The following is a 26,206-nucleotide window of genomic DNA, read 5'->3' on the forward strand; positions in this document are numbered from 1 at the left end:
CGGGAGGAGTCTCGCCCACCTGATCATCCCATAATAGACCACAGACAGACTTCAGTTTGGGCTGTGGAACTAGCAACCCCAACCCCAACCCTTCCCAGCTGTGTTTGGGGAAAATTTTGAAAAGTGCTGACTTGGATGAAACAATTCCAGCACATCGCTTAAGGAAACAAACAAACAAACAAACAAACAAACAAACAAACAATAAAGGGGTTTGAAGGAACTTTTCAGGCATTGCCCCTCCCCTCCAAGTTGACAGCACAGAATTGAACTATTTGGTGGCACCACTCTGTGGGGGGAAGTGAGAGATGTGTGTGAGTGCCTGGTTACCCCAGCTACGCTGGATGCAGCAGGGAAAAACGCATTTCCCTCCAGGAACATCCAGAGTCTGAAGTGGGACCCCCATGACTGAGGGGAGGGAAGAAATTGGGAAAGAGACAGATAAGACTATCAAAGGGCATTAAAGAGACATGGTTCATGCTGACTGCACTCAGGATGTCTGGAGAAAGTCCACCCACAATCCACTGGGAGAACCTCAGCCAAGGATCTCTCCACCAGCTGACAGACACCCCTCATGCCCCACGTGCTAAACCTACACTTTCCCTTGCTCTAAGGTGGCTCCTTACTCAGGCTCCAAGATTGGCAGCAAAAGAAAGCTGGGTAAACTAGAGTGCTATCAAAAAAATAGACTAGGATCTGTGGGCAAGAGAGAAACCAGAAACTTGAGCTGTAGCACCACCTTCTGGAAAACAAAAGGGAGGTTTCTAGTAGCCAGCCAGGTGAGCTGTAAGAAGATCCAGAAAAGACATAAAAGCTTTAAAAATTTTGCCACAAGAGGGAGTAAGAAGTGTGGAGCAGGTGTATAAATGCAAGTCCAGATAAAACAGGATCAATGAACAATATACTCCATCTGAAGGCAACTAGTGAAGATTTGAGGAAGTGTCTTTTACTTTAAAGACAAAGCAGCAACACAAAGCTATAAGGAACATGAAGAATCAAGAAACTTATCACCACCAAAAGATAATAATCCTTCAATAAAGATTTCAAAGACATGAAATCTTATGATCTAGCAGGTAAAGAATTCAAAATAACAATGAGCTATAAAGAAACACAGACGACAATTCGATGAAATCAGGGAAAAAATATATGAACAAAATGAAAAATTTAGCAATGAGATAGAAACCTTAGAAAAGAACCAGACAAAATTCTGGAGCTGAAGAATTCAATGATTGAAATGAAAAATGCAATAGAGGGGCGCCTGGGTGGCGCAGTCGGTTAAGCGTCCGACTTCAGCCAGGTCACGATCTCGCGGTCCGTGAGTCCGAGCCCCGCGTCAGGCTCTGGGCTGATGGCTCGGAGCCTGGAGCCTGTTTCCGATTCTGTGTCTCCCTCTCTCTCTGCCCCTCCCCCGTTCATGCTCTGTCTCTCTCTGTCCCAAAAATAAATAAAAAACGTTGAAAAAAAAATTTAAAAAAAAAAATAAAATAAAATAAAGAAAAATGCAATAGAGAGAATCTGCAGCAGAGATCAAATGGAAGACAAAAATAAGTGACCTAGAAGCCAGTTGTTTTCAAATAACCCAATCAAAGGCAAACAGAGGGAAAAAAATGACAGAGTGAAGAAAGCCTATGTGACCTGACCATTCAGTCAGATGTACAAATATTAGCATAATCAGAGTTCCAGAAGGAGAAGAGAGGAGGAAGAGGCCAGAAAGATTATTTTTAAAATAATAGCTGAGGGCTGCCTGGGTGGCTCAGTCGGTTGGGTGTCCAATTCAAGTTTGGCTCACCTCATGATCCCAGGGTCATGGGATCAAGCCCCACATTAGGCTCCATGCCGAGCATGCAGTCTGCTTGGTTGTTCCTCTCTCTTTCCCTCTCTCTCTCTCTCTCTGTCCCTCCCCCCTGCTCATGTGTGCTCTCTCTCTCTCTGTATAAATTTAAAAAAAAGAAAAAATAGCTGAGAACTTCCAAAAACCGAGAAGAGGCTTTGGCATCCAAGTTCATGAAGCGATTAGATCACCCTATTATCTTAAAGCAAAAACACCTCCAAGACCCATTATAATGAAATTAAGAAAAAGAATCTTAAGCACATCTAGAGTAAAAAAGAGTGTAACTTATAAAGGAACACCCATTAGGCTATCAGTGGATTTCTCAGCAGAAACTCCACAGGCCAGGGGAGAGTAGAATGACATACTTAAAGTGTTGAAAGAAAAAATTGCCAGCCAAGAATACTCTATATGGCAGTTATCCTTCAGATATGAAGGAGAAATAAAGACTTTCTTAGAGAAACTAAAGCTGAGGCTATCCTACCTTACAAGAAATGCTGAAAGGAGTTCATCAAGTTGAAGTGAAAAAATGCTAATTAGTGACATGAGAACATCTGAAAGTATACCACACACTGGTAAAGGTAAATATGCAGTCTGATTTTTTTTTTTAATTTTTTTTTCAACGTTTTTTATTTATTTTTGGGACAGAGAGAGACAGAGCATGAACGGGGGAGGGGCAGAGAGAGAGGGAGACACAGAATCAGAAACAGGCTCCAGGCTCCGAGCCATCAGCCCAGAGCCTGACGCTGGGCTCGAACTCACGGACCGCGAGATCGTGACCTGGCTGAAGTCGGACGCTTAACCGACTGCGCCACCCAGGCGCCCCAGTCTGATTTTAAAAACTCTAATTCTGTAACAGAATCACGTATTAGCCACTAAATGATAGTATAAGGTTAAAGGAAAATAGTATTAAAAATAACTATAACTATTACAATCTATTAATGGACACACAATGTAAAAAGAGGTAAATGGTGGCATCAAAACTATAAAGAATAAAATGGTGGATCTTTTGTATGCAGTTGAGAAGCTTTCAATATTTTACTAGTGACCATGATGTTAGCTTTGGGTTTGTCATATATGGCCTTTATCATATTTAATTATGTTCCTTTTATACCCAATTTGTTGAGGATTTTATCATGAAAGAATGTTGTATTTTGCCAATGCATTTTCTACATCTATTGAAATGAACAGGGAAACAGAAGGAAGTGAAATCACTATCTTTAAGAGATGTCTGCATTCCCATGTTTGCAGCAGCATTATTCATAATAACCAAGACGTGGAAACAATCTAAGTGTCCATCAACAGATGAATAAATAAAGACAATGTGTTGTGACCATAAGTACATTATTGCTAATTGAGATAAGTCAGACAAAGTAAGACAAATACTGTATGTTATCACTAATATATGGAATCTAAAGAGGCCCTCCTCACAGAAACAGAGGGTATAGTGATGGAACAAGGGCTAGAGAATGAGAGAACCGTAGCTGTGTTGTTTAAGGCTATAAATTTGTAACCACTAGATGAATAAGTCCTGGGGATTTAATGCACAGCATAGTGAATTACAGAAAACAATATTGTATTACAGGCTTCAAAGTTGCTAAGAGAACTTAATTGTTCTCACCACAAAAAAAAAAAGAGATAATAATTAGGGGACGTGAGACACATGGTAGCTAATGTATGATGGTAATCACACTGCAATATATGAATATGCCAAGTCCACACCTTGTCACCTTAAATCTATACAATGTTATGTCAATTATATCTAATAAGAATTAATTGCTTGATATAAATAAATACATGTTCAGTGAAGGGGGATGAAACTGAACTCTGTCTGGTTGATATCCAGCAGAAACTGAGAGAACTGAGGCAGCTCTTGCCTTAAGGAGCAGACCAGCAGGGAAGCAGACCCAATCATTCCAGGACCAAAGGGAAGAGCTATTATGAAGCATAAAGAGGGATCTCTGGAAACATAAAGGTAAGTGGAAAAGCTAAAGTTCAGATATGGGGCTCTGAGGAGGCTTTCTAGAAAAGATACCCAAATCCATGCTTTTACCAAGATGGAAAGCCATTGGGCAGAACTGCATCAGTTTGAAGCCTCATCTAAGTCATTTCTTAAACACCACTTACCTACCCCACTGAATTGTGGTAAGGGTTAAAGGTATTACAGATGACCAGCATAAAAGGATTATCCATGATCTTGACAAAGATAGGCATTCAATAAATAATAACTCACTCTATTTATTTTCTTCCTCCCTCTCTCCCTTCCTTCTGAGTTCTCTCCCTCCCTCCCATCCATCCCTCCATCCATCTAATCTATCTGTTTTCCTCCCTCTTTCCCTTTCTCCCTTACCTTCCTTCCTTTTCTCATCCCACCCTTTCTTCCCTGTGAATGTATTTCTCCATGTTTTTCACACCCTGCCCTCACAGCCTCCCATTACATAGGTTAACTGGAAGATGGTTATTGAACTTTATCTTGGGAACCACTATTCTCCCCTCTCCCAGCTTAACTAGTCCACCCTGTCCTGCTACTCCAACCAGAAAACATACTTCTTTGCCTACAGCAGTCTCAGACAAGGATTCCTAGAGAAGCCCAGCAAAAGCAATGAGAGAGAGCAAGGGAGTTTACTGGGCCTTACTGGATCCTGAGGAGGTGACTCAGGGTTGATTTTCACAGCTGATATAATTTGTTTTGGTTTTCTTCATCATGCTTCTGCAAAAATCGAAACTGTAGCTCTATCGTGGTTGTTTTTTCTCATCTCTGCTCCAGGTCACTTCCTCTTGGCCAATGATCCACCCTGGTCTTGGCCAGATCCAGACAGCTGTTAATTAGCCAGGAAGTAGAGTGGGGAGGGCTATTGCCGGTTGTTTTCCCTCAGTAAATAAAAATAAATGTATTGCTGTATCTTGCTTCCTGCAGGGTCATTGTTTTCATGAGCAGGAAAAGGCTCTATGTGGAGGTCCTGGGACTAATTTCATTTGCACCTTCAGAGGTCAGACCATACCCAGCAAACTCTGCAAAAGAGCAGAAGCAGCCCAGGCCAGATCAGCTGGTCTCCGTGCAAGTGTAATTGGTTCTCCTGCCTAGACTTTTCTTGTTGGCCTCAAAGCTTGCAATCCCTTGACTGGAAAGAAAAAAAGTTTTACAGATAGGTTTTAAAGAGAGTAACGGGGCTTTTGTTGTATCAGAGAGTATTCAGCATCATTTCTTCTCTGAACTCTTCAGGCATTGCAAGGATTCCTCTTTATGAGATTCTGTCCCTCACCATAAAGAAGCGAAGACTCCTACTAACACTTCTGCCCTTTCTGAAATGCTGGAAAAAGCTTCCCTCCTTCTTCCATCCCTGACTTGTTCTTCCTCAGGAAGAGGGAATATTGGAGAATCCCTGCCCCACTAGGCTGGCTCTGGAGTATACTCCCTTGCTTTCACCTCTTTTGAGGCCATCCTCACCTTTTTGAGACCATCCAGGCCATAAACACTCCCCGAAAGAGGCCTTCTGTTCCCTTACCCATCATCCTAATCCACCCTGCTCACCTTTCTTCACCTGTGGCAGGAAAGACCTGCCATCGTATCACCCCAGGACTAAGGGGAGCTAGGTAGAAGGCCCAGAACATTCTCTGTTGTGGCTTAACCACTGCTATAGTCAGTACCCTATTCTGATGCGTTTCTGGCTCCTTGAGTCCGGAAGGAAGAGTGTGATTAATTAGCCCCTCCAATCTAGGCAGCACTTTATGTAGTTGTATTGTAATTAGTTATATAACTACTATTTTTCCCATATAACAGTGAGAAAATTGAGGGCAGAATCCACATGATTCACTTTGAATTTCCAGAGCATCTAGCATATTGCCTTGCTCATTATGTGTATCTCACAAATATTTATTGAATTAAATCATGAATACACAGTTTCTAAAAGTCCAGTTAATAAACTTATTGTATGTTGATTAACATGTATATAGATGTATGTAGGTGTATATATGTGTGCATACATATAAATGTACATGTATGTGTGTATATAGCATTAAAAGAGTAGGGGATGACAAAAATTTGTAAAACCACCATAAGCTCACAACCTGAATATAACTACATACTGTGTAGTGTAGTGAATGTTCTTCTGTTCTTTTTTCCTGTCATATGAATATGTACATATTTATTTATATTTACTTCATTATATTTATATAGTTTATATATTTTTATCTGCATGGGTTTTTTGTTTGCTTTTAAGACTTTTTACAGCAGTTTTAGGTTCACAACAAAATTAAGAAGAAAAGACAGAGATTTCCCACATACTCCCCACCCCCACACACCCATAGCCTCTCCCATTATTAACATCCCCTACCAGAGCGGTACCTTTGTTACAGTTGATGAACCAACACTGACACATCATAATCACACAAGGTCCATAGTTTACATTCGGGCTCTAGGTGTTGTACATTCTGTGAGTTTGGACAAATGCATAGTCAGAGTACTTCTGTGTGTAACACTACTTCCTTTTCCACTTGCTTGTTTCATGTGTTGCCTTAGAATGCATTCTCAGAAAAGGAATCATTCTTGTTAAAGTACGCTTTTTTTTTTTTATGTTTATTTACTTTTGAGAGAGAGACAGAGACAGAGACAGAGTATGAGCGAGGGAGGGACATAGAGAGAGGGAGACACAGATTCTGAAGTGGCTCCAGGCTCTGAGCTGTCAGCACGGAGCCCAGTGCAGGGCTTGAACTCACGAACCCCAAGACCATGACCTGAGCCAAAGTCAGATGCTTAACCGACTGAGCCACCTAGGCGCCCCCTCAGAAAAGAAATCTTTGTGTTAGAAGGGATACATATTTTTATACCTCTTGATACATATCACCAAGTGGCTTTTCAAAAGTAGTACATTAAATTTTCTTGCCATTGGCTGTGAATGAAAGTACTACTTTTACCAAACCCTCTCCAGGAGAGTATATTCCAATTGTTAAAATTTGTTCAAATATTATAGGTCAATAAAAGGTTACTTTATTCCACAAAAATTTACTGTTAGTTTACAGTGCCTTCTGGGCTAAAGACACAAAGGTTCTCAACTCTCACAGGATTTCCAGAAGAGGGATGACACAGAACAGAAACTATGGTACTTTCTCCAAGCTCCAGATTTGTGACTATTAATTGAGTTATGGTGGGTTAGGTCCCCTCACTGTTAAGACACAATCTTTCTCAAGCCAGTCTCATAGGAAAAATGATTCAAATTCTAGCGACCTACTACATAGTCCACACCACTGTACTTATAATTACATATTCAAAGAATATTAGTTAAATGAAAAAATGATCCCCAAAACTTCTGCATTGGAAAAAATTATTGTAAACAAAGTTAAAAGACAAATGCCAAAATTATGAAAAATGTTTGAAATATGTAACAGAGACAAAGAGCTAGTGCATAAAGAGCATTCTAGAAAGAGCATTAAGAAAAAAGACCAACCAATAAAGAAAATGGACAAAAGATACGAACAGTTCACAGAAAAAGAAATACAAATGGCCCTTCAATATATGAAAGGATGCTCACCTAGAGCAGGAATTGGCACACTATGGCTCATAAGCCAAACCTGACCACCATCTGTTTTATTATTGGCACACAGCCAGCCGCTTCATCTATGTTTTATCTATGTCTGCTTTCATGCTATCAACACAAGAGTTGAACGGTTAGAACAGAGAGACTGTTCTCTGTTTATCTGACCCTTTACAGAAAAGGTTTCCTGACCTATGACCGAGAGAAACAGAAATTAAATGATATTAAATAAAATAAACAAATAAAATAGTTGTATGTTAGATGGTAATAAGGTGATAAGGAGAAGAAAACAGTAAAAATAGGAAGGAGGGTAGGAAGTGTCAGATGTGTGCTGGAGGGGAGCAGGCAGGTGGAGTGACCAGAGGGAATTTAACTGAGAAGGTGACTTTAAGGAAGAAACTAAAGGAAATGGAAGAGTGAGCAGGAGAATGTATTATCAATTCAAAACATTAAATTAAAGAGCAATCATTCCATTTAATCTTTCTAACCCTATTAGAAGTTATTCATGAGGCTATTACTATTAATGAGATTATTATCCTCATCATAAATTATTATATTATGATCCCAAGGGGTTGGCTGCACAGAGTTGAAACAAGAAATGTTAACTCCTCCAATCCAAGTGCTGAGATCAAGGGAAACAAAACATGTGTGAGGAGCACATGGATGAGCACCTAAGCCAGGGTTGGGGAGCAAAGAGAGTAAATAGCAGACCCTGAAGACTGCGAGGGAGCTAGCCAGTCGAGGACTGAAGGGAAGAATTCTTGGGAAAGGAAATGACTGCCAAAGGCAAAGAGGTCAGAAAAGGCCTAGCAAGTGGTTTAGAATAATTGGAGTGAGGTGTTGGTCAGGGAGGTCTACAACTAAATGACAGCACAGAGAAGTCAAGTTCAGGCACTCAAAGCCCTGGTAAGCCACATAAGAAACTGCAGGTTGGAGAACTTAACACTATCCCCAAATCCCTTCTCCCTTACTTGCCTCTGGAGCATGTCTTCTCAACCTCAGCACTATTGACCTCTTGGACCAGTTAATTCTTTGTTGTGGGGGTTGTCTTGTGCATCATAGGACGTTTCTCCACTGATAGATGCTAATAGTAGCCCCACCCCACCCCATTTGTGACAACCAAAAGTGCTTCCAGACATTTCCTGAAATCCCCTGTAGGGCAAAATCACACCTGGTTATGAGTCACTGGTCTAAAAGTTGAAAAAGCTTTGTCATTTTTTTCAGCTAAATGGTCATGTAACAAAGTTTTGGCCAGTGAAATATGAGAAGAGATCTACTGGAACATCCTTCCTTTTTTTAACCATCTTGAATGAGGGCAAGAGTGACAGCAGCCACTGTGCAGCCAGAATAGAAAGAACATGAAAATCACAGAGATGCTGGTCCCTACATCTTTGAGCCAATGGACCACCTACCTCCAAACTTCTTATGAAGGTAAGATAACTCTTATATGTTTAGGCCACCAAGTTGATATTTTCGATTATTTGCAGCTTAAAACAATCCTAATTATTAAAACATACAAAAGTGTTTGAACTTCATCCCAGAGATAATAAGTATTCTAAAGTATTCTAAAAAATAAAAAGAATTACATCATCATCACAGCTACAGTTCAGAAAGATCATTTTGCTATAAAACACAGTCTATGAAGCAAGACTGAAGGCAGGCAGACCATGGGAAATATCATTATGATAAGATAAGCAAAAACTCAGTGGGGCTTGGATCAATTCAATGATGGTGGGAATAAAATGGAGGGGACCCATATGAGAAACACTGAGAGGCAAAATAGATCAACCCTAACCAATTGTATATGGGCAGTGAATAAGGTATACCAAAGACTAGAAATCATATTTCTGGTAAAACTGATGCCCTAGATGGTACACCAAAGAAAGAACAATTTAAAAAGAAAGACAATATTCCATTGCAGGCCAGGTTGAATTTGAAATGCTTATGGCACACCCAAGTGGTAATGTTCAGGGCATTTAGATACTTAGGTCTAGAAGTCAGAAAAGAATAAGGGAGTAGTAATTTTTAAAATACATGTATGATATAATTCTAAATCTTAAATTCCAATAAAATAACATTATTTATTACAAAAGTGATATCAATGACGTATAGAATACTTAAGCATACAGCTAAGCAAAAGAAAATTAAAAATGCACAAATGCACTCATAAAATCCCAACATCCAGATATAATTTGCAGTAAAATGTGGTTACATATACATGTGAATATACAAATATAAATGGGATTATATTGTGTATACTATATAGTAACAGGCTTTATTCACTCAACAGCACATCCTTCTGCTTCAATTAATATTCACCCATTTTTCTGATTTTTTACTATTATAAACAGTTCTGAGATCAATTGTTCTCATAGTAAAATGTTTGCCCATGTCCCTAGTTAGGTCCTTAGGATAAATTCCTAGATGTGGAACTGCTGGCTAAATGACACACATGTTTCTAAGGCTTTTGACAGATGTTCCCAAATCATTCTCTAGAGAGGTTGTAGCAATTTACAATTCCATAACACTGTGAGTACTCACTTCCCCACACTGTCTCCAAAATTGAAATTATATACATAATCACTCAAATCTTTGAGAATTTTATAAAATAAAAATATGAACTCATTGCTTTTATTTTGCATTTGTTCAATTGCTAGAACTCAAGCTGTGTGTGTTTTATCAGCAATTTGCATTGTTTCTTTGGCAAACTGCTGATTCTTGTTCTTTGCTACTATTCTTTGAGACACTGATCTTTTATGGATTTGTAAAAACTCTTTATATACTATAAACTTTAGCCCTTCTTCATTAATGCTGCATTTTTTTCTCTTTGTTTGCATTTGGCATTTAATCGTAGGTTACATTTTGATAAATAGGTATTTAAATTACTAGAACTTCCAGGGTTTGAAATGGCTTTGTGATGCATGGGAACAAGATAGTGCTTCAGTCCCACCTGAGGTTTGATACCATGGATTTCCAATGGCTTCCATCTGCAAAGTTGTAGCAGGATTTGGTTACTTCAGTGCAGAGGGAGAAAGGGGAGAAAGTAGGGTTTGCTTAGAGTTAGTGTTTTGCCTGTTGTTTTAATCAGAAGCTGGACAAAGAATAAGGGAGTTGTGTGCATCAGCAAATATGTTGCTGAAATGATGGACCACGTGGACAAAATAAGAGTCAAGTGATGCTCTGGAAGAAATTAGAAGGGATCAGGGGCCCCTGTGTAGTTGAAGACCAGATTCAGCTGAATGAGAACATGAGACAGCTACAAGATTAGGACATGATTTACAATTTTCTTCTAACATACTTTTCATTATTGCCTCCTATCCATTTGTTCTGTTTTCTTCTTTTAAAACAATTATTTTTGTATCTGTTATATCCACCTTCATATTTTACATTTTCTTAATTCATTTTCTTTACAAGGATTGTTCCCCCATCACACTCAGAATTAATTTTCAGCCATCAAGTCTATTTACTAGATCGAACACATTTTATTTTGGCCACTTTACTTTCCATTTCCTTGCATTCTCTTTTTATTTCAGCCCATATTTACTTAAAAGAAGCATTATCTTCCTGTCTCTCAATCAATATTTAATTCCAGAATATGCGGTTGGAAGGAGGAAGGTTGGAGGGGAGAGAAAAACAGAGCCATGTACTCCTTCGGCTCTAGCAAGATCACAAGACCCACAGTAAACACCAGACCATTCAATGAGTTACCACATTCAATGGTCACAACTCAGGGTCATGCCGGTTGAAATGGAAAACTGCCAGGAACCTCCTGTGCCAAACACAACTCCGAAGTCCAGTAGCCTGTATGTTCTCACCCGAGATACTTTCTTGCAACAGCTGATGTGCAAGTGCCTCTGAGGCCTTGGAACCTCCAGGCCCTCCCTGCCACCACCCACTTCATTTTGGGTTTGTCTTCACTACAGAGTTGAGAGGATCATCATTCAATTGCTTATGAAACATGATACCAGAGTTTCAAATATCTCTTTTCCAACTCCAGTGCCCTTGCTCCCCAGTACAGCCTTGAAGAAAGAGCAAAGCTGAGATTCCTCTGGGGTTTGGTGCCTGGGGAAGGAGGCTGCGGGCACCAGACTTCCTTAGGGAGGTGAGGGGCTGACTGATGACCCAGGCCTTTACTGACCCAGGACGGGAGAACCCTGGCCTTGAGGCATGTGCAGGCCATGTGCTGCATCTTGCCACCCTGAGAAGTCCTCCTTTCTAAAATTAGGTTGCATATCATCCGAGATCCTCTCTCAAAGAGAAGCCATGAGCTTCCTCTATCCTCAACCCTGGCTCAGATTTGCCACTGTAAATAGAAATGTCAGGTTTTACCTCTGAACTCTGAGGTCACCACACATCAACCCCGGCTAGAGAAGCAGAAAGCAAAATTGGCCCTCTGATTAGAGGAATTCAAATCAGGGCCTCAGCCCCTTCCTTTTTACACAACATCCTGAGACAAGAGGCAAAACAAAACAAAGCCAAAGCAAACTATCAAAAAATAAAATTCACTCAAGCAGCAGAAAATTTGTCTGGTCACTCAAACCATTGAGCATTTTCATGTATTTTTTTTTTTAATTTCAGCTTGATTGAGGTATATTTTCATGTATTTTTAAATGGCTTCTCTTATATGAACAGCATATTCTCTATTCTTAAGCATCTTGAGGAGACAGTGAGCTATATTCTTAAGAGTACAACTCTGAATCAAGGAAGGGGCAAGTAACAGACTCTCTCAGACTTACATGCTTCATGTCTTCACGTCTCCCAGGAGATTATCAGATACCTCATACAGTCCCACAAACACATGCTCCCCACACAAACACACTCACACACACACACTCACATACACACACCTGGGTGGGGCTGAGAACCACGGCACAGAAATAAGCAGGCTGAGGATACTCCATGAGCCTCTCTCACCTGGAGTCAAGTGCACAATGACAAGTAATAATAGCCTCAGGCTACTTTATTCACTCACTTGAGCCCCAAGGAAACCAAATATTTTTAGCAAGATAAAACTTTGAAAGCCCACCCCCCCCCCCGAAATCATCTGCTGAATTAGAGAATACCAAGCTTAACTGTCAAACCAGAAGATCTTTCATCTCAAAATTCAGCACAGCAGGATCCCTCCACTTTGTGTAGCATTTCTCTTCTGAGTATAAGGCCATTGATAGCCACTCAGGAGATACCCTCAGCCCTCAACCCTGGCCCAGACGAGACTGGACAACTACCTGAGACAAAGGAATAGGCCGCCAGGATGTTGCTGAGCAAAGCCATGTCCACACACTCGGCAATCACAAGCTCTGTGCTACGGCAGAAGGGCAGCCTCGACGTGGCATCCAGAGAGAAGCTTCCTGGAAATGCTTCAGCTGGATCAAGGTGGCACCTCCCTCGCTTCTCTTCTGTTTGGAAACACAAAGTAAGTGATGAGAACACATTCTGCTTTTCTGAGGCCATGTTCCAGGTAGCCTGGGCTCAACAACAAAGACCCAGTCCCCTAAATGCCAACCAGCCTTCCCAGCCAGGGATCTGGGGTCTTGTCCTCCTTTGCTCTGCAAGCTTCATGGCTTTCAAGGAAGCAGCAGCTCTGTACATTTCTGTTTTTCCTGGACTTTCCCCTCTCTCTTCCCCATCTCCTCCCCAGTTCCCTTTTTAACACTTCTCCTTCACCTTCCCTGCAACTTTCTATTGCATTCTGTCTGGCTCGCCTTGGAAGCACAGCCCATCATTACTTCAATCGCTCATTGTAACCCCAAGCAGCAGCCCACTCCTTGTCTGGCTCTGCTTTCTCCTGCACTGACAGTCCTTGTGTACTTTGATCCGTTTGCCTCATCCTACAGGTCACCAAATGTGCGTCTTTGGCAATGGGTCAGAGCTGACTATCGCAGAACTGCCAGAGTGGTTCCAGTTCTAAAATGCCCACAAGAACTTGGGAGCTTGAGCCCACTCCCTGCCTGCAGTTCCATGACTCCACCTGTGACCAGGAATGCGCCAACCAGCAGAATGGTCCCACCAGGGATCAGAACAAGGACTTGGGATCTCAATGTTAAGTGGCTCAGCCTCCGGCTGCTGGAGCACATCGTCTCTGCAGCTGCTGCTGCTGCAGCTCAGACCTGGCATTCTTATCACCCAGTTCACTCAGCAAAACCCTCGCTGAGATAAAGGGAGAAAGAAATAGCAAAGACCCTGACAACTCCTATTCAATGCTGCTCTAGGCTGAGGGTGGGGAACTGAGTCACAGTGCGTGGAGGGATGTCAGGTTGGGGAAAGCTAAAGAAGCAGAGCACTCCAGTCCTTGGAGAAGAAGCAGGTTCTCAGGTGGGTTATGGCCTCAGTAACATGGACCACACAAGGGGGCCTGGGGAGCTGCAGTTCCACAGGTGGATGGAATGGGTCACAACAGAGAAGACAACTCACGTTCTGGTGGATTCCAGTGGGCTCAGGGAAAACCAAAGCAAGGAAAGAAAGACCAGTGCACAGGTAAGACAGAAATAACCACAAGGTCGTTGGAGCAGCCAGAGGCCCAGGAGTGGCAGGATGAGGAGTTGGAGCTTCAGGGGCTGTGAGAGGGGCCAGCTACTGCTGAGGGACCCTGCACCTCTGAGCCAGAGCCCTGGGCCATAGTCAACAGCCACTGGAGTTCTTAAAAGGTCACAACTATATGATACAAGTGAATAGTTGGAACCACCGCTCTGAGTTCAGAGACTGTTCTGCAGATCTGAGGACTTCAGGACCCAGGAAGAGAGTGAAGTCACTGGGAAATGTCTGAGCATGTAGTGGTGTAAAACTATTTCAGATCCATTCCCTCCTATCTTTCCCCACTAATTCTACCATAGCACAAGTCTCGCCAGTTCGTTTCTGGGAGTTTTGCTTCACCTAATCCTTCTGCTAACAAATTCTTCCTGCCCAATCTAGTGCACACTCTCACCAACTGGGCCATCTTGATAAAGTACAAACATAATCACTTCACTCCACAGCCCAGCCCTTCAACTAATCCCCATTAAACTTCTTCGCACAATACACAGACACTTCCACAATATCTGACTCCTACCTTAGCTCCTAATTCATCTCCTTGAGTCTACACCCACACGCATATACACAGAAATGTCAACATGCCTAATGCTCCAACATTACCAGCTTACTTTTAGTTCCCCAAACATATCAAGCTCTTTTATCTTTTCATGCATTTGATCATGCTTTTCCTTTTGTCTAAAATGCCCCCTGCTCCCCTTATCTGTCTGGCAAATATTTCCTTTAAAAGAGAATTCAAAAGTCCTATGGCAGTCTCAGAATCCCAATGACTTTCTTTTCCAGAAATAGAAAAGTCCATACTAAAGTTCATATGGAATCTCAAGGAATCTCAAGTAGCCAAAAGAATCTGGAAAAAGAACTGCGTTGGAAGTCTCATACTTTCTGATTTCAAAATTTATTACAAAGCTACAATAATCAAAACAATGTAGTACTGAAATAAAGACAGACATATGGACCAATTGGAATAGAACAGAGAGATCAGAAATAAACCTTTACATATATGGTCAGGTGATTTTCAACAGCAATGCCAAGACCATTCAATGAGGAAAAACAGTCCTTTCAACAAATGGTGTTGAGAGAACTGAGTATCCACATGCAAAAGAATGAGGTCCAACCCTTACCTTATACCATATTAAAAATTTAACTAGAAATGGGTCAAAGACTTAAATGGAAGCACTAAAATTATACAGTTTTTAAGAGAATGCATATGAGAAAAGTTTTATGACACTGGATTTGACAACAATTTCTTAGATAAATGCTGAAAGCACAGGAAACAAAAGCTAAAATAGATAAACTGGGCTACATCAAAACTTAAAACTTCTGTGCATCAAAGGGCGCAATCAGCAAAGTGCAAAGGCAACCCGCAAAATGGAAGAAAATGTTTGCAAGTAATATATCTGATTGGGGGATAATATGCAGATAATATAAAGAACTCCTAGAAAATCAACAACAAAAAATCAAACAACCTGATTAAAAAATAGGCAAATGACCTGAATAGATATTTCTCCAAAGAAGATACACAAATGATCAATAAACTAATGAAAAGATCCCCAACATCACTAATCACTAGGGAAATGCAAATCAAAACTACAATGAGATACCACCTCACACCCATTAGGATGGCTAGTATAGAAGGAAGGAAGGAAGTTAGGAAGGAAGAACGGAAGGAAGGAAGGAAGGAAGGAAGGAAGGAAGGAAGGAAGGGAGGGAGGGAGGGAGGGAGGGAGGGAGAGAGAGAGGAAGGGAGGGAAGAAGGAAGATGAATGGATAAACAAAATATAGTATATACATACAATGGAATATTACAGACTTAAAAGGAAGAAAATTCTTTTTTTAAGGTCTTATTTATTTATTTATTTATTTATTATGAAATTTATTGTCAAATGGTTTCCATACAACACCCAGTGCTCATTCCAACAGGTGCCCTCCTCAATGCCCATCACCCACTTTCCCCTCCCTCCCACCCCCCATCAACCCTCAGTTTATTCTCAGTTTTTAAGAGTCTCTTATGGTTTGCCTCCTTTCCTCTCTGTAACTTTTTTCCCCCTTAAAAGGAAGGAAATTCTGACACATACTACAACATGGATGAACCCCGAGGGCATTCTGATAAGTGAAATAAATCAGTCACAAAAGAACTGTAATGAACCAAAATATTATAGGATTCAACATTTATGAAGTAACTAGAGTAGTCATATTCACAGAGACATAAAGTAGAATGGTGGCTGCCCGTGGTTAGGGAAAGGGAAGAATTGGAAGTTACTGTTTAGTGGGTACAAGGTACAAAGTTTCAGTTTTGCAAGATGAAAAGTATTCTGGAAATGGATGCTTGCACAACAGTGTAAATGCACTTAATGCCATTGAACTGTAAGTTTAAAATGGTTAAGATGGTAAATTTTGTTTTATATATATTTTACCACAATTTCAAAATAATAGTAATAAGGTGTTAATGAGGTACAACGGTGAATTTTGAAGGTTAATCCATTTAAAAAATCCTGCAATCAAATTTTGGTTTCAAGTTAATAGGAATGGTAGCAGAATTATTTTATGCTGATATTAAAATTGAAGTCAATTAAATTCTAATTTATACCACATTATGAATATAGTTTAATTACAAGTAAAAGATGTAATTTCACTTACTAAAAAATTGGATAGTAAATAATCTATCACATTAAGAGATTCAGAGGAAAAATATATCACATCATTACAGGCAAAAATATGTTTGTGTAAAATTCAATAAATATTCATGATTGAGGGGGCAAAAAAACAAGGTCCACTGCAGTAAAGCTCCAAATCACTCAAACCCTTTTTTTTTTTTTTTTGGCTATCAAAGTCTCCAAGTATTCTTCTAATATTGCATCTATGATAGTGTAATTGGAGTGATCAGTTTACAGGTTTTCTTCTAGACTGAAAAGGCATCTGATGTATCCTTGTTACCTAAGCATCCAACATGGTGCCTGATGAAAGGAGACTCACAGTAAATGCTGGCTAGCCGAAAACCAAAAAGAGCATTTAGGCATGAGTTTTGTATGCATAAGTCTCTGAGGGTGTTTCTAAGCCACCTAGAACACCAAATGATACCAGGGCTGTGACTGGCTCTGAGCAGGCTGACTTATCACTAAAATTCTTCTGTATCTCCTACTGTGATGGTTAATTTTATGAGTCAACCTGACTGGCTATGGGGTGCCCAGATTAATCATTATTTCTGGGTGTGTGTGTGAGGGTTTTTCCAGATGAGGTTAACATTTGAACCTGTGGACTCACAAAAGTAGACCTCTGTCCCCAATGTGGGTAGGCATTATTCAGTCTGTTTAGGACCTAATGGAATGAAAGGCAGAGGGAGGACAAATCTGACCCTTTTTTCCTGTCTTACTGTTTGGGTGGAGACATCTCATTTCATCTTCTCCAGCTTCAGATTGGATTTTCGCCATTGGTTCTCAGGCCTCCATACTTTAACTGAATGATACCACAGGCTCTCTTGGGTCTCCAGCTAGCAGACGGCAGATCCTGGGACTTCTCAGTCTCCATAATCACATATATATATCCTATGAATAGGATATATATATACCCTACTGGTTCTGTTTCTCTGGGGAACCCTGATCGATACACCTACCAATATGAAGGTGAGGGGCATGAAGCATTCATCCACCCCCAAGTACAATTTGTGGTCTGTTCCTCAAGGAAGTCCCTTACCACTGGTTAGCTCCTAGAATCAATGATTCTCAACTTTGGGTAGTTTGCCCCCCAGGGCAAATGCAATATGTGGAAATTTGGCAATATGTGGAAACATTTTTGGCTGTCACAATTGCAGTGGGAGGTTGATATTGGCATCTGGTAGGTAGGAGGGAAGGATATGCTAAACATCCTACAATGCACAGGATAGTTCCCCACAACAAAGAACTAAATGGCCCAAAATGGGAATGTATCCAGTTTGAGAAACCCTGTTCTGAAATAAACATCATTCCTTCATTGACCAGTCTAAGTGACTCTCAGTGTTTGTGAACCTCGTGCTCATCACCAGTACCGTCAGGAAGGGGTCAGAGAGAGGGGTTGCTTGGCAGGCCTTGATCAGGACATGAGTGCAAGGTCTGGGCCAACAACTCAATATTCATAGTAACCAGAAGTGAATGGGTTCTTGGAGAATAGCTCACATTAACCAAGCCCTCAAGGGAACACATCAACCAATAGCAGTTTATTAATTCGTAACTGGAGAGTCAACTGGCACAAGAGCTAAATCAGATCCTCTTCTAGACAAGTGGATCCTGGTGATTATCATGGAAAGGGCAAAACTGCAACCAAGGAGCTGCATATTTTCAAAGACAAGGCTTTCTCCTGGTGATAACCCATCAGATTAATCCCACACTATTCTGGGGAAAATCATGTGTAGAGAGGACACTCCAGGACCAGTCAATCAGAATCACAGCACATTCTCTTTGGGCAGAACCCACCAGTTCTTACAATTCTTACTCTCTGACAGCTTTCTTTCATCCCTGACCCAAAGCTCCTTCTCCTAATTACCGACTAACTGCAACACAATTGAACAACCACAGCTTCTGTCCATCACTTACATCTCATAATTTTGTCTCCCTGAACACATGCTAGTCTCTTGATGAAGATGACAGCCTGTCTATGAGCACCATCTCGTAGACTGAATGGCTAATTGTATGTATCATATGCTATTTTCACAGGCTTCCATTCTAGAGGCAACCTCATTTCCAGTGGTACAAAATCATATTCTCTGGAACCTTGAGTCCACTCATTTATATTGAGTGTAATCACTGAATGTATAAAATAGAATGTGCCAGGTGATGATACGTTTCATCTTATACTTTAGTAGCAGCAATGAGTAGGCTCTGGTGTGTTAGCCCCCATGCAGGTTACTATCTCATTACATAGTGTGCAGAGGGTAGTAAAAACTCGTTATCCCCTTAGCTACCTGGGGAGAGATGTGCTGTCAGGAACAGAGGATTATCTGGCAAAAACAGTTCATCCCTGCTGACGCTGGTGTGAGGCAGTAAAGGTTCTGAAACTTGGTTGGCCTCAGTTGGCTTCTCAAGTTCTGAAAGAAAAGAGAAATGGCACAGAAAACATCAGAAAGCCATCACATGCTCAGGAGACCACATCATGCCTTAGACCTAGTGTCGTCATGCACCTCACAGAGAAGCCCAGATGATGTTTACCTGGACCTCTGAAAAGATGGAATAGCATCTCTGGAGAGGATAAAGCCCACTGCCAGACTTTAATGTGGAATTTGAACCAGACAGCCAAAGAAACTAAACTCCCAAGTTCATAGAAAGGGAAGCAAGGGGTAAAAGATCAGAGATGCTTGCTTCCTCTTTCCTCCAGTCAGCCAAAGCCCACAAAACAGCCAGAATGGGATGTGTCCACGTGGCCCCTCACCACTGAAATTTTCAGGCCAGCATCTCCCTGGAACAGGAAGGGAGGAAATTCGGTTCCCAGATAGCAGTGCCCAGATGGGCCATGAAATGAAGCCTCATGCAGCTCTGTGTAGGCACAAAAAACCTGGAAATGCTGATGTGTGACTTCGCACAGCCAGAAGTCTCAAGGCCTCAAGCTATGTTCAGCCCAGCTAGGGAGGCCAGCGGGAGTCCCTGAAACAACTGAATCCCACACAGCTTCTTTATGTTGCCAGCTTCACTGAAAAGTGTGCAGAAGGACTGGAGTCCATTCCGGAGTCCCTCTGCTCCACGCCTACACACTGTACCCACGCATTCGGTTGTCCGCACCACTTCCTGCCGACTCCTGCCGCATGTGACTTCTGCTGGTTTATTTATGTCTTCTAGATACTTATCCCAGCTGCCTCAGCCTCACAGAGAATTTGTGGCACTTTCCTATCTCCATTTGCCTCGTGAAGAAATTAAGGGCAAGAACGAAAAGGAAACTTGAAGCACAGAACTGATAGCTCTTTAGAGACTCAGGCACCAAAGGGTGGAAGCAGGTCTTTGATGCCCACTCACCCTCCCCTCTACACTATTGAAAACCACGCAAGAGCTGACGCCAACTTGGCCACATGGAGTCTGAGATGCAAAGGCTTGAATGGAAAAAGAGCTCCTACACCACAGGATGGGAAGAGGATACACATGGTCCCGGAGAAATTATTGCACAGAGAGAAACCTGCTTTTCTCTGCAGGACTGATAAACACCGTGACACATCCAACATGCTAGCCTACCAGCCACTTGGCTTCCTTTGCTCCATCAAACTTCCCCTCCAACCCACTGCAGCAAACCATTTCCAGGGACACATCTGGAAAGGCGCAACCTCTGAAATCTGGGCTGCGAGCTCCTTAAGAGCAGGGACCATGTCTTCATTCTGCTCTTTGTTCCTAGGCCCTCCCATAGTGACTATGGGTGACTGACTCACACTCAGAAATCCCACTCTCCAACCAGAACCAGAACCTTATATCTTCCTACTTCTTTCACCACTGGAATCAAGGATGAGGCAGAGAATTCTTAGGCTTGACACCAAAATTACATTCCAAAACAGGGAAAATTGATAATTTGGACACCATCAAAATTAAACACATTTCCTCTGTGTTAAGAGGATGAAAAGACAAACTATAGGGTTGGGGGTGGGGGGGGGGTTGCAAATTATTTATCTGCCAAAAGAAATAGTATGTAGAATATATAAAGAATCTTCAAAAATAGTGAGAACATCAAATGTTGATAAGGATGTAGAAAAATGGATCACTCATACATTGTTCATGGAAATGTAAAATGAAACAGCCACTATGGAAAACAATTTGGCAGTTTCTTAAAAAAACATACAAACATACAACCAGCAACTGCATTGCTCCTTGGCATTTATCTCAGAGACATGAAGACTTAGGTTCACACAAAATCCACATAGGTATTTATAGCAGCTGTATTTGTAATAGCTCCAAACTGGAAACAACCCAAATTTCCTACAATGAGTGAATATTTAAACAAAATGTGGTACATCCATGACATAGGATACTACTCAGAAAAGCAAAACAAAACAAAACAAAATCTTAACTCATGCAACAACCTGGATGAATCTTCAAAAAATTATGCTGAGTGAAAAAATTCAATTTCAGAAGGTTGCATATTGTATGGTTTCACTTATATAAGATTCTTGTAGTGTCAGATTATAGAAATGGGGAACAAATTAGTGGTTTCAGGGGCTAAGGAGGGGGTGGGGTCAGAAGGGTGGTGAGCACACCTATAAGAGAGAAACAGGGGGAGGCTTGTGATGATGGAAATGTTCTGCATCTTGACTGTATCAGTGACAACATCCTGGCTGTGGTCATTGTACTACAGTCTTGCAAATTTTTATCATTAGGGAAACCGGTTCAATGGAACATAGGCTCCCTGTATTATTTCTTACAATTGCATGTAAATCTGAAACCGTCTCCAGAGTCATCCTGAATCATAATTTTCACATTAAAGTTTAAAAAGCATGAATCCAAAAGACTCAACCAAGATATCAGGGGAAAATCAAAATTCTTTCTTATAAGCAACAGTTGAAGGGAAGAGAATTTCATCTGGGGAAATCTTGGAGAATGAGATGGTGAGAGTTTCCTTCTTCTAGAATATGAAGGGATTATGCAGAAGAAATTAGACTTGGTTCATGCAGCACCAATGAACAGAACACAGGCTAATGTAGGGAAAACCTCATAAGCTTCAGGATCAGGCCTGAATTTAAACCTCAGCTCCACCATCCCCTATCTTTAAGACTGAAACAAGTTAGTTGACCTTATCATTAAAATGAGGCTGATTCCTATCTCAGCCCATCAGTCAGCATGGAAGCAGAGAAACAAAAACTGTTTCAAGAATTTTCAACAGAAAGAATTTAATGCAGGGAACTGATTACAATGATAAAGATAGAAATGCAGGTGGAAGGTGAGAGAGAGGCTAAAATGTGAAGCCTCACATAAGAGATGACAAATTCGAGGGTTAAAGTACTTCTGAAATTGACATGACTTTTAAAGCTTATTTATTTGAGACAGAGAGCAGTGGAAGGGCAGAGAGAGAAGAAGAGAGAGAATCCTAAGCAGGCTCCTCACTATCAGCAAGGAGCCCGATGTGGGGCTTGAACTCATGAACTGTGAGATCATGACCTAAGCTGAAATCAAGAGTTGGACACTTAATCAACTAAGCCACCCAGGCACCCCTCAAATTGACATGAGTTTTAAAAGATGAAATTAGTTGGAGTAAGGTTGTATGGGGTGGGACCATGAGGCAATCGAGAGAGCAGCAAAATTGGACAGCAGACAGTTGAAGGGACAAAGGGAGGACGCAGTGTTGCCCAAGAGCCGGGTCACCAGGAAGAATCTGGAATCACAGAGATGTGGCCACTACTAGAGGAGATGCTTGAGGAAGAGACGGAGGGAGAAAACATTGGCTTCCTCCTTTCCTCTACCCTCTAACGTCCCAGTGGTGCCTCCATGGGCCGAACCCAGCAGGAAACCAGAGCACCCTTGAGGCTGAGAAAGGCAGCCTGCAGGTTGGCTCCTGCTGTCCAAGATAGAACAGGGATCAGGAGGCAAATAGGCCCAGTCTGGTGCGCTTCTGGGTGTTTGTGAGGATACAGAGTATGTAAATGCCTGGCACATAGTAGGTGCTCAATAAATAGTAATTCCAACTTTTATGCGCCGGTGTTATATGATAAGCATTTAGAAGCACATTTTCTCATCACTTTATATCTAAATATATAGTAACACAAGCTGGGATATCTGGCTCATGCCACATGGACTCTGCCAAGAGTGCTTTTTTTTTTTTTTTCCAAATGGGCTACATATCTGAGAAATGTGAAAAGCAGCCCTGTCCTAGAGTTTCATTGTATAAAGCAAATGTTGAATTTCCACAGCTGCTGGCTTCCGCCTACCCAGAGGAACAGTTTCAGTGAAATATTAATCTCATAGAAAGCCACACTGGGGTAAGACTGCACAGTAATTCAAGCAGCATGTGCAAAATTTATTTAGTGTTGGCCAGGGATGGTTTTAATTATGTGAAGTCTTCAGAATGAGAAGAAAGTGACTGAAGATGCTTGACTAAATCAGTCACAGAGGCTCTGGATGCTCCCAGCACCCTCCCCAGTTTCGGTTTATTTCTGCAGGCCCCAAACCACAAACACAAAGGAAGCTTCCGTGGAACAGGATTACAGCACTGCCAGCACCCAGGTGCAACCAGCAGCAGAAATGGCCAAGACAGGAAACATCAGCACCAGCAGCGCAGAGACCTCCATGTAGCATGAAGGTCAGGTGTCCAGGTGTGGGAGGATAACCAGGGCGGGACAGAGGGAGGCAGGATGGAAGATGCTTTCATCAAAGGTCCCAGGTGGATGCAGGGTGCAGAGTGTGCTTGCTGTGCACCTGCTGGACACCTCTCATTTCCTGGAAGTCACTTGGGGAGGTATGGTGTTGCACTTGAAGTAGCACTTGGGAGCTGAGAGAGGGCCTGTACCCATCCCTAAGGAACATATGTGCCCTGAGGACTGGACTTTGCAGATAGCAAAGTGGAGCCAGTCCTGTGGGCCTTAAAAATAGGCACCGGCCAGAAGCCACAAGGTGTCCCCTAAGCTGGTGGGAAAAAAAAACCCAGGAAGGCAGCCTCCAGGGCCCTGGCACCAGCCTGGAGACAGGGGCTTCTGGCCCAGGAAGGCCTAGATGAGTGAGAAATAAGAAAGAGAACACAAATTTGCAAAGGAGATGGATGAGCAAAGGCTGGTCCTGTGAGGGTTTGGAGATGAACAACAAGGTTCTCATCATCAGCCCTAGGTCAGCCCATCAGGGGGTCAGTATTTAGTGCCTCAAGTCAGATAAGGTGCCAAAGCCAGGCTTGGTCGTAGCTGAGAGGAGTGACCTGACAGAGGAGTCCAAAACACTGAGGTTGGACAAGGGAGAATGGGAGTCTCCACTTGGATTTGTCAGAGATCTCTCCAGCCCATTGTGTCCTAAATTCATTCCTCGCCCACCCGTTTCCTCTTTTCTCTACAGTGTTCATAATATCCTGAACCTCCCAATCACTCGGGTTCAAACTTGGGGGTTATCATGAGCCCTTCCTCTCTCTTGCCCTGAAAATTCTACCTCCTATCCCTTCTGACTCTCCGTGCTCTCGGCCACTTGCCTAACTCAAAAAAGCCTCCCACCCAACCTCCCCTCACCCCCCCCGCCAGCATCATACACAGGAGCCAGGCTGAGCACTAGGAAACTGTTCTAATAATGCCACTCCTCTGTCCTAAAATCATCTCCTACACAGTAAAATTCTTTTCAATAACAGCCCAATGTCAAGCAAATAGAATCACTCTCTTCTTTGTATACTTCCCAACCAGTTCCACCTCTGGGTTTTACTCTGCTAAATGTACTTCTCTACATTATTACATTTCTGAGTCCTACCCATCCTTCAGGATCCACATCACATCACCTCCTGCAAGAACATTCTTTGATCTTCCCCTGCATACATAATTGTTCTCCCTTTCGGACTTCTATAACCCTGTGTGCCAATCTTCTGCATATAGTAAAAGCATGTGCTTTTTAAAAAATATTTTGCACTAGGCTATAAGCTGTTTGAAAAGAGGGGCCTTACATCATATTTTCCTTCATGGAGGAAGTATAGGAAAACCCTGGAACATAAAGTCTGTCCAGTTTGTAATAATTGTAAAGAAGTGTGGGGGAATACCACTGGAAAGGAAGAGAGCAAAACTGGAGTCGTGCTGTGATCCTGGAGTGATAACTGCAGGTACTTGGGAGTCATCAGTTGGTATGTGCCGTGACGAAGCACACCAAATGTAGAGGACAAGGTCCATGGCTGGACTCTAGAGGGAACCAGCCTGCCACTGTCAGCTGCAGAAAGAAGAAACTGTCATGTGGACTGGCAGGAAGTGGTCAGACAGAATCACAACATTCCTACCACACTGGGCCTGAAAAGAATTCCAGCCCTGTTGGTCAGCCATACCGACATGTCTTGAATCTCTGACAGAATCCTGCGTGGCTTTCTCTTTAGAACTGCAAGTAAGGGGCACCTGGGTGGCACAGCTGGTTAAGACTCTGACTTCAGCTCCGGTCACGATCTCACAGTTAATGAGTTTGAGCCCCGTGTCAGGCTCTGTGCTGACAGCTCAGAGCCTGGAGTCTGCTTCGGATTCTGTGAGTCCCTCTTTCTCTGTCCCTCCCCCACTCACACTGTCTGTCTGTCTGTCTGTCTCTCTCTCCCCAAAATAAGTAAACATTAAAAAAAAAAAAAAAAAGAATTGCAAGTAGGGCTGGACATGTGGGCAGACTTGTGGCTCCTTAATCAAGACCATCATTAAAAAAGGCAATCCACTTGCCGTGTTATTCCTAACCAGTATTCCTCACACAGAGGCTTTGGTCCACCACCAGAGGCACTTCCCCCAAGTCCAGGCTATCTGAGGCATCTGCAAATGTGGAGAAGTCAGAAATAACGCCCCACCGAGGAACATGCAAATGGGAACAAGACACATTCCTAGTCATCTGATTCTTTTTTGTGTGGGCCTCCTGGTCCCAAGCTGACTTCTCCGTTCACTACAGTTAACGCCAGAGGATAGATCAGAAGGGTGGAGCAAAATCCCTGAGTTCAGGGAGTCTGCAAGGCCAGTTTAGTCCCTCGGGGAGATGAAGGAATGAGAAAGTCTAGGTAGGGGGTGTGCCAGCCTTCCTTGGCAGGAACCACGTCAGTCCTTGGAGGCGGGCAGCTTCCACCTGAGCCCTTCCTGATGGCTATTTGCCAGGGGCAGCTAGTCCCACAGCCACACAGGACCTGCTCTGTGCCACTGCAATTCAAGTCAACACAAGGCTTGAGCATCTGGAAGGTGAACATTCCCGAGCGGGGCAGACGTCTCTCTGATTCCAACAGGGAGGCCCTCCCAAGCCAGCTCCGGCAGCTTCCCTGAAACCACAGCTGTCTTACACCTTACTCTGATACACTGGAGCCCAACCTACATGTTTCAAAGGTTCTACAAATGTTTGAATCAAATTACATTTTTAAAAATGTTTTTCAAACCAGAAGCAGATACAGTCACGTGTGTGATAGGCCAAGCGTGAACAATCGCAGACCCCATGAGCTACAGGTCAACACACTCATGCTCACTTCGGAATAAAGGTTCTCCTGCCAAAACCGTGCATATGTTTGAACACATGTAATTAATTAGGAAAGCTGCAGTTCCAAAAAATGTCTTTTAACAATTCAGACCGCAGCAAGTCTCCTCATGCTGCAAAATCGGATGTGTAGATACTGCCACCCTGGCTCACGTGGGCCATGCTCAGTTAAATGCCAGGCAACCCTCAGGGGAACCATGGAGTGCTTGCTCATATAAAGATCTAAGAGTGAA

At 42.3% G+C, this 26,206-nt stretch overlaps 1 protein-coding gene across 1 annotated transcript in view; it reads right to left on the bottom strand.

Moving 5' to 3' along the window:
• Positions 1 to 26,206, bottom strand: part of EVA1A (eva-1 homolog A, regulator of programmed cell death) — a 49,260-nt gene that overhangs the window by 6,706 nt on the left and 16,348 nt on the right. Inside the window, exon 3 of the mRNA XM_053890863.1 lies at positions 12,582 to 12,752. Within this exon, the coding sequence (XP_053746838.1) occupies positions 12,582 to 12,627 (46 nt within the window). The 5' untranslated portion in view covers positions 12,628 to 12,752. The remainder of the gene's footprint in view (positions 1 to 12,581; positions 12,753 to 26,206) is intronic.

The sequence above is a fragment of the Panthera pardus genome, unplaced genomic scaffold, assembly GCF_024362965.1.
Source record: "Panthera pardus isolate Hobbes unplaced genomic scaffold, ASM2436296v1 HiC_scaffold_25, whole genome shotgun sequence".
NCBI lineage: Eukaryota > Metazoa > Chordata > Mammalia > Carnivora > Felidae > Panthera > Panthera pardus.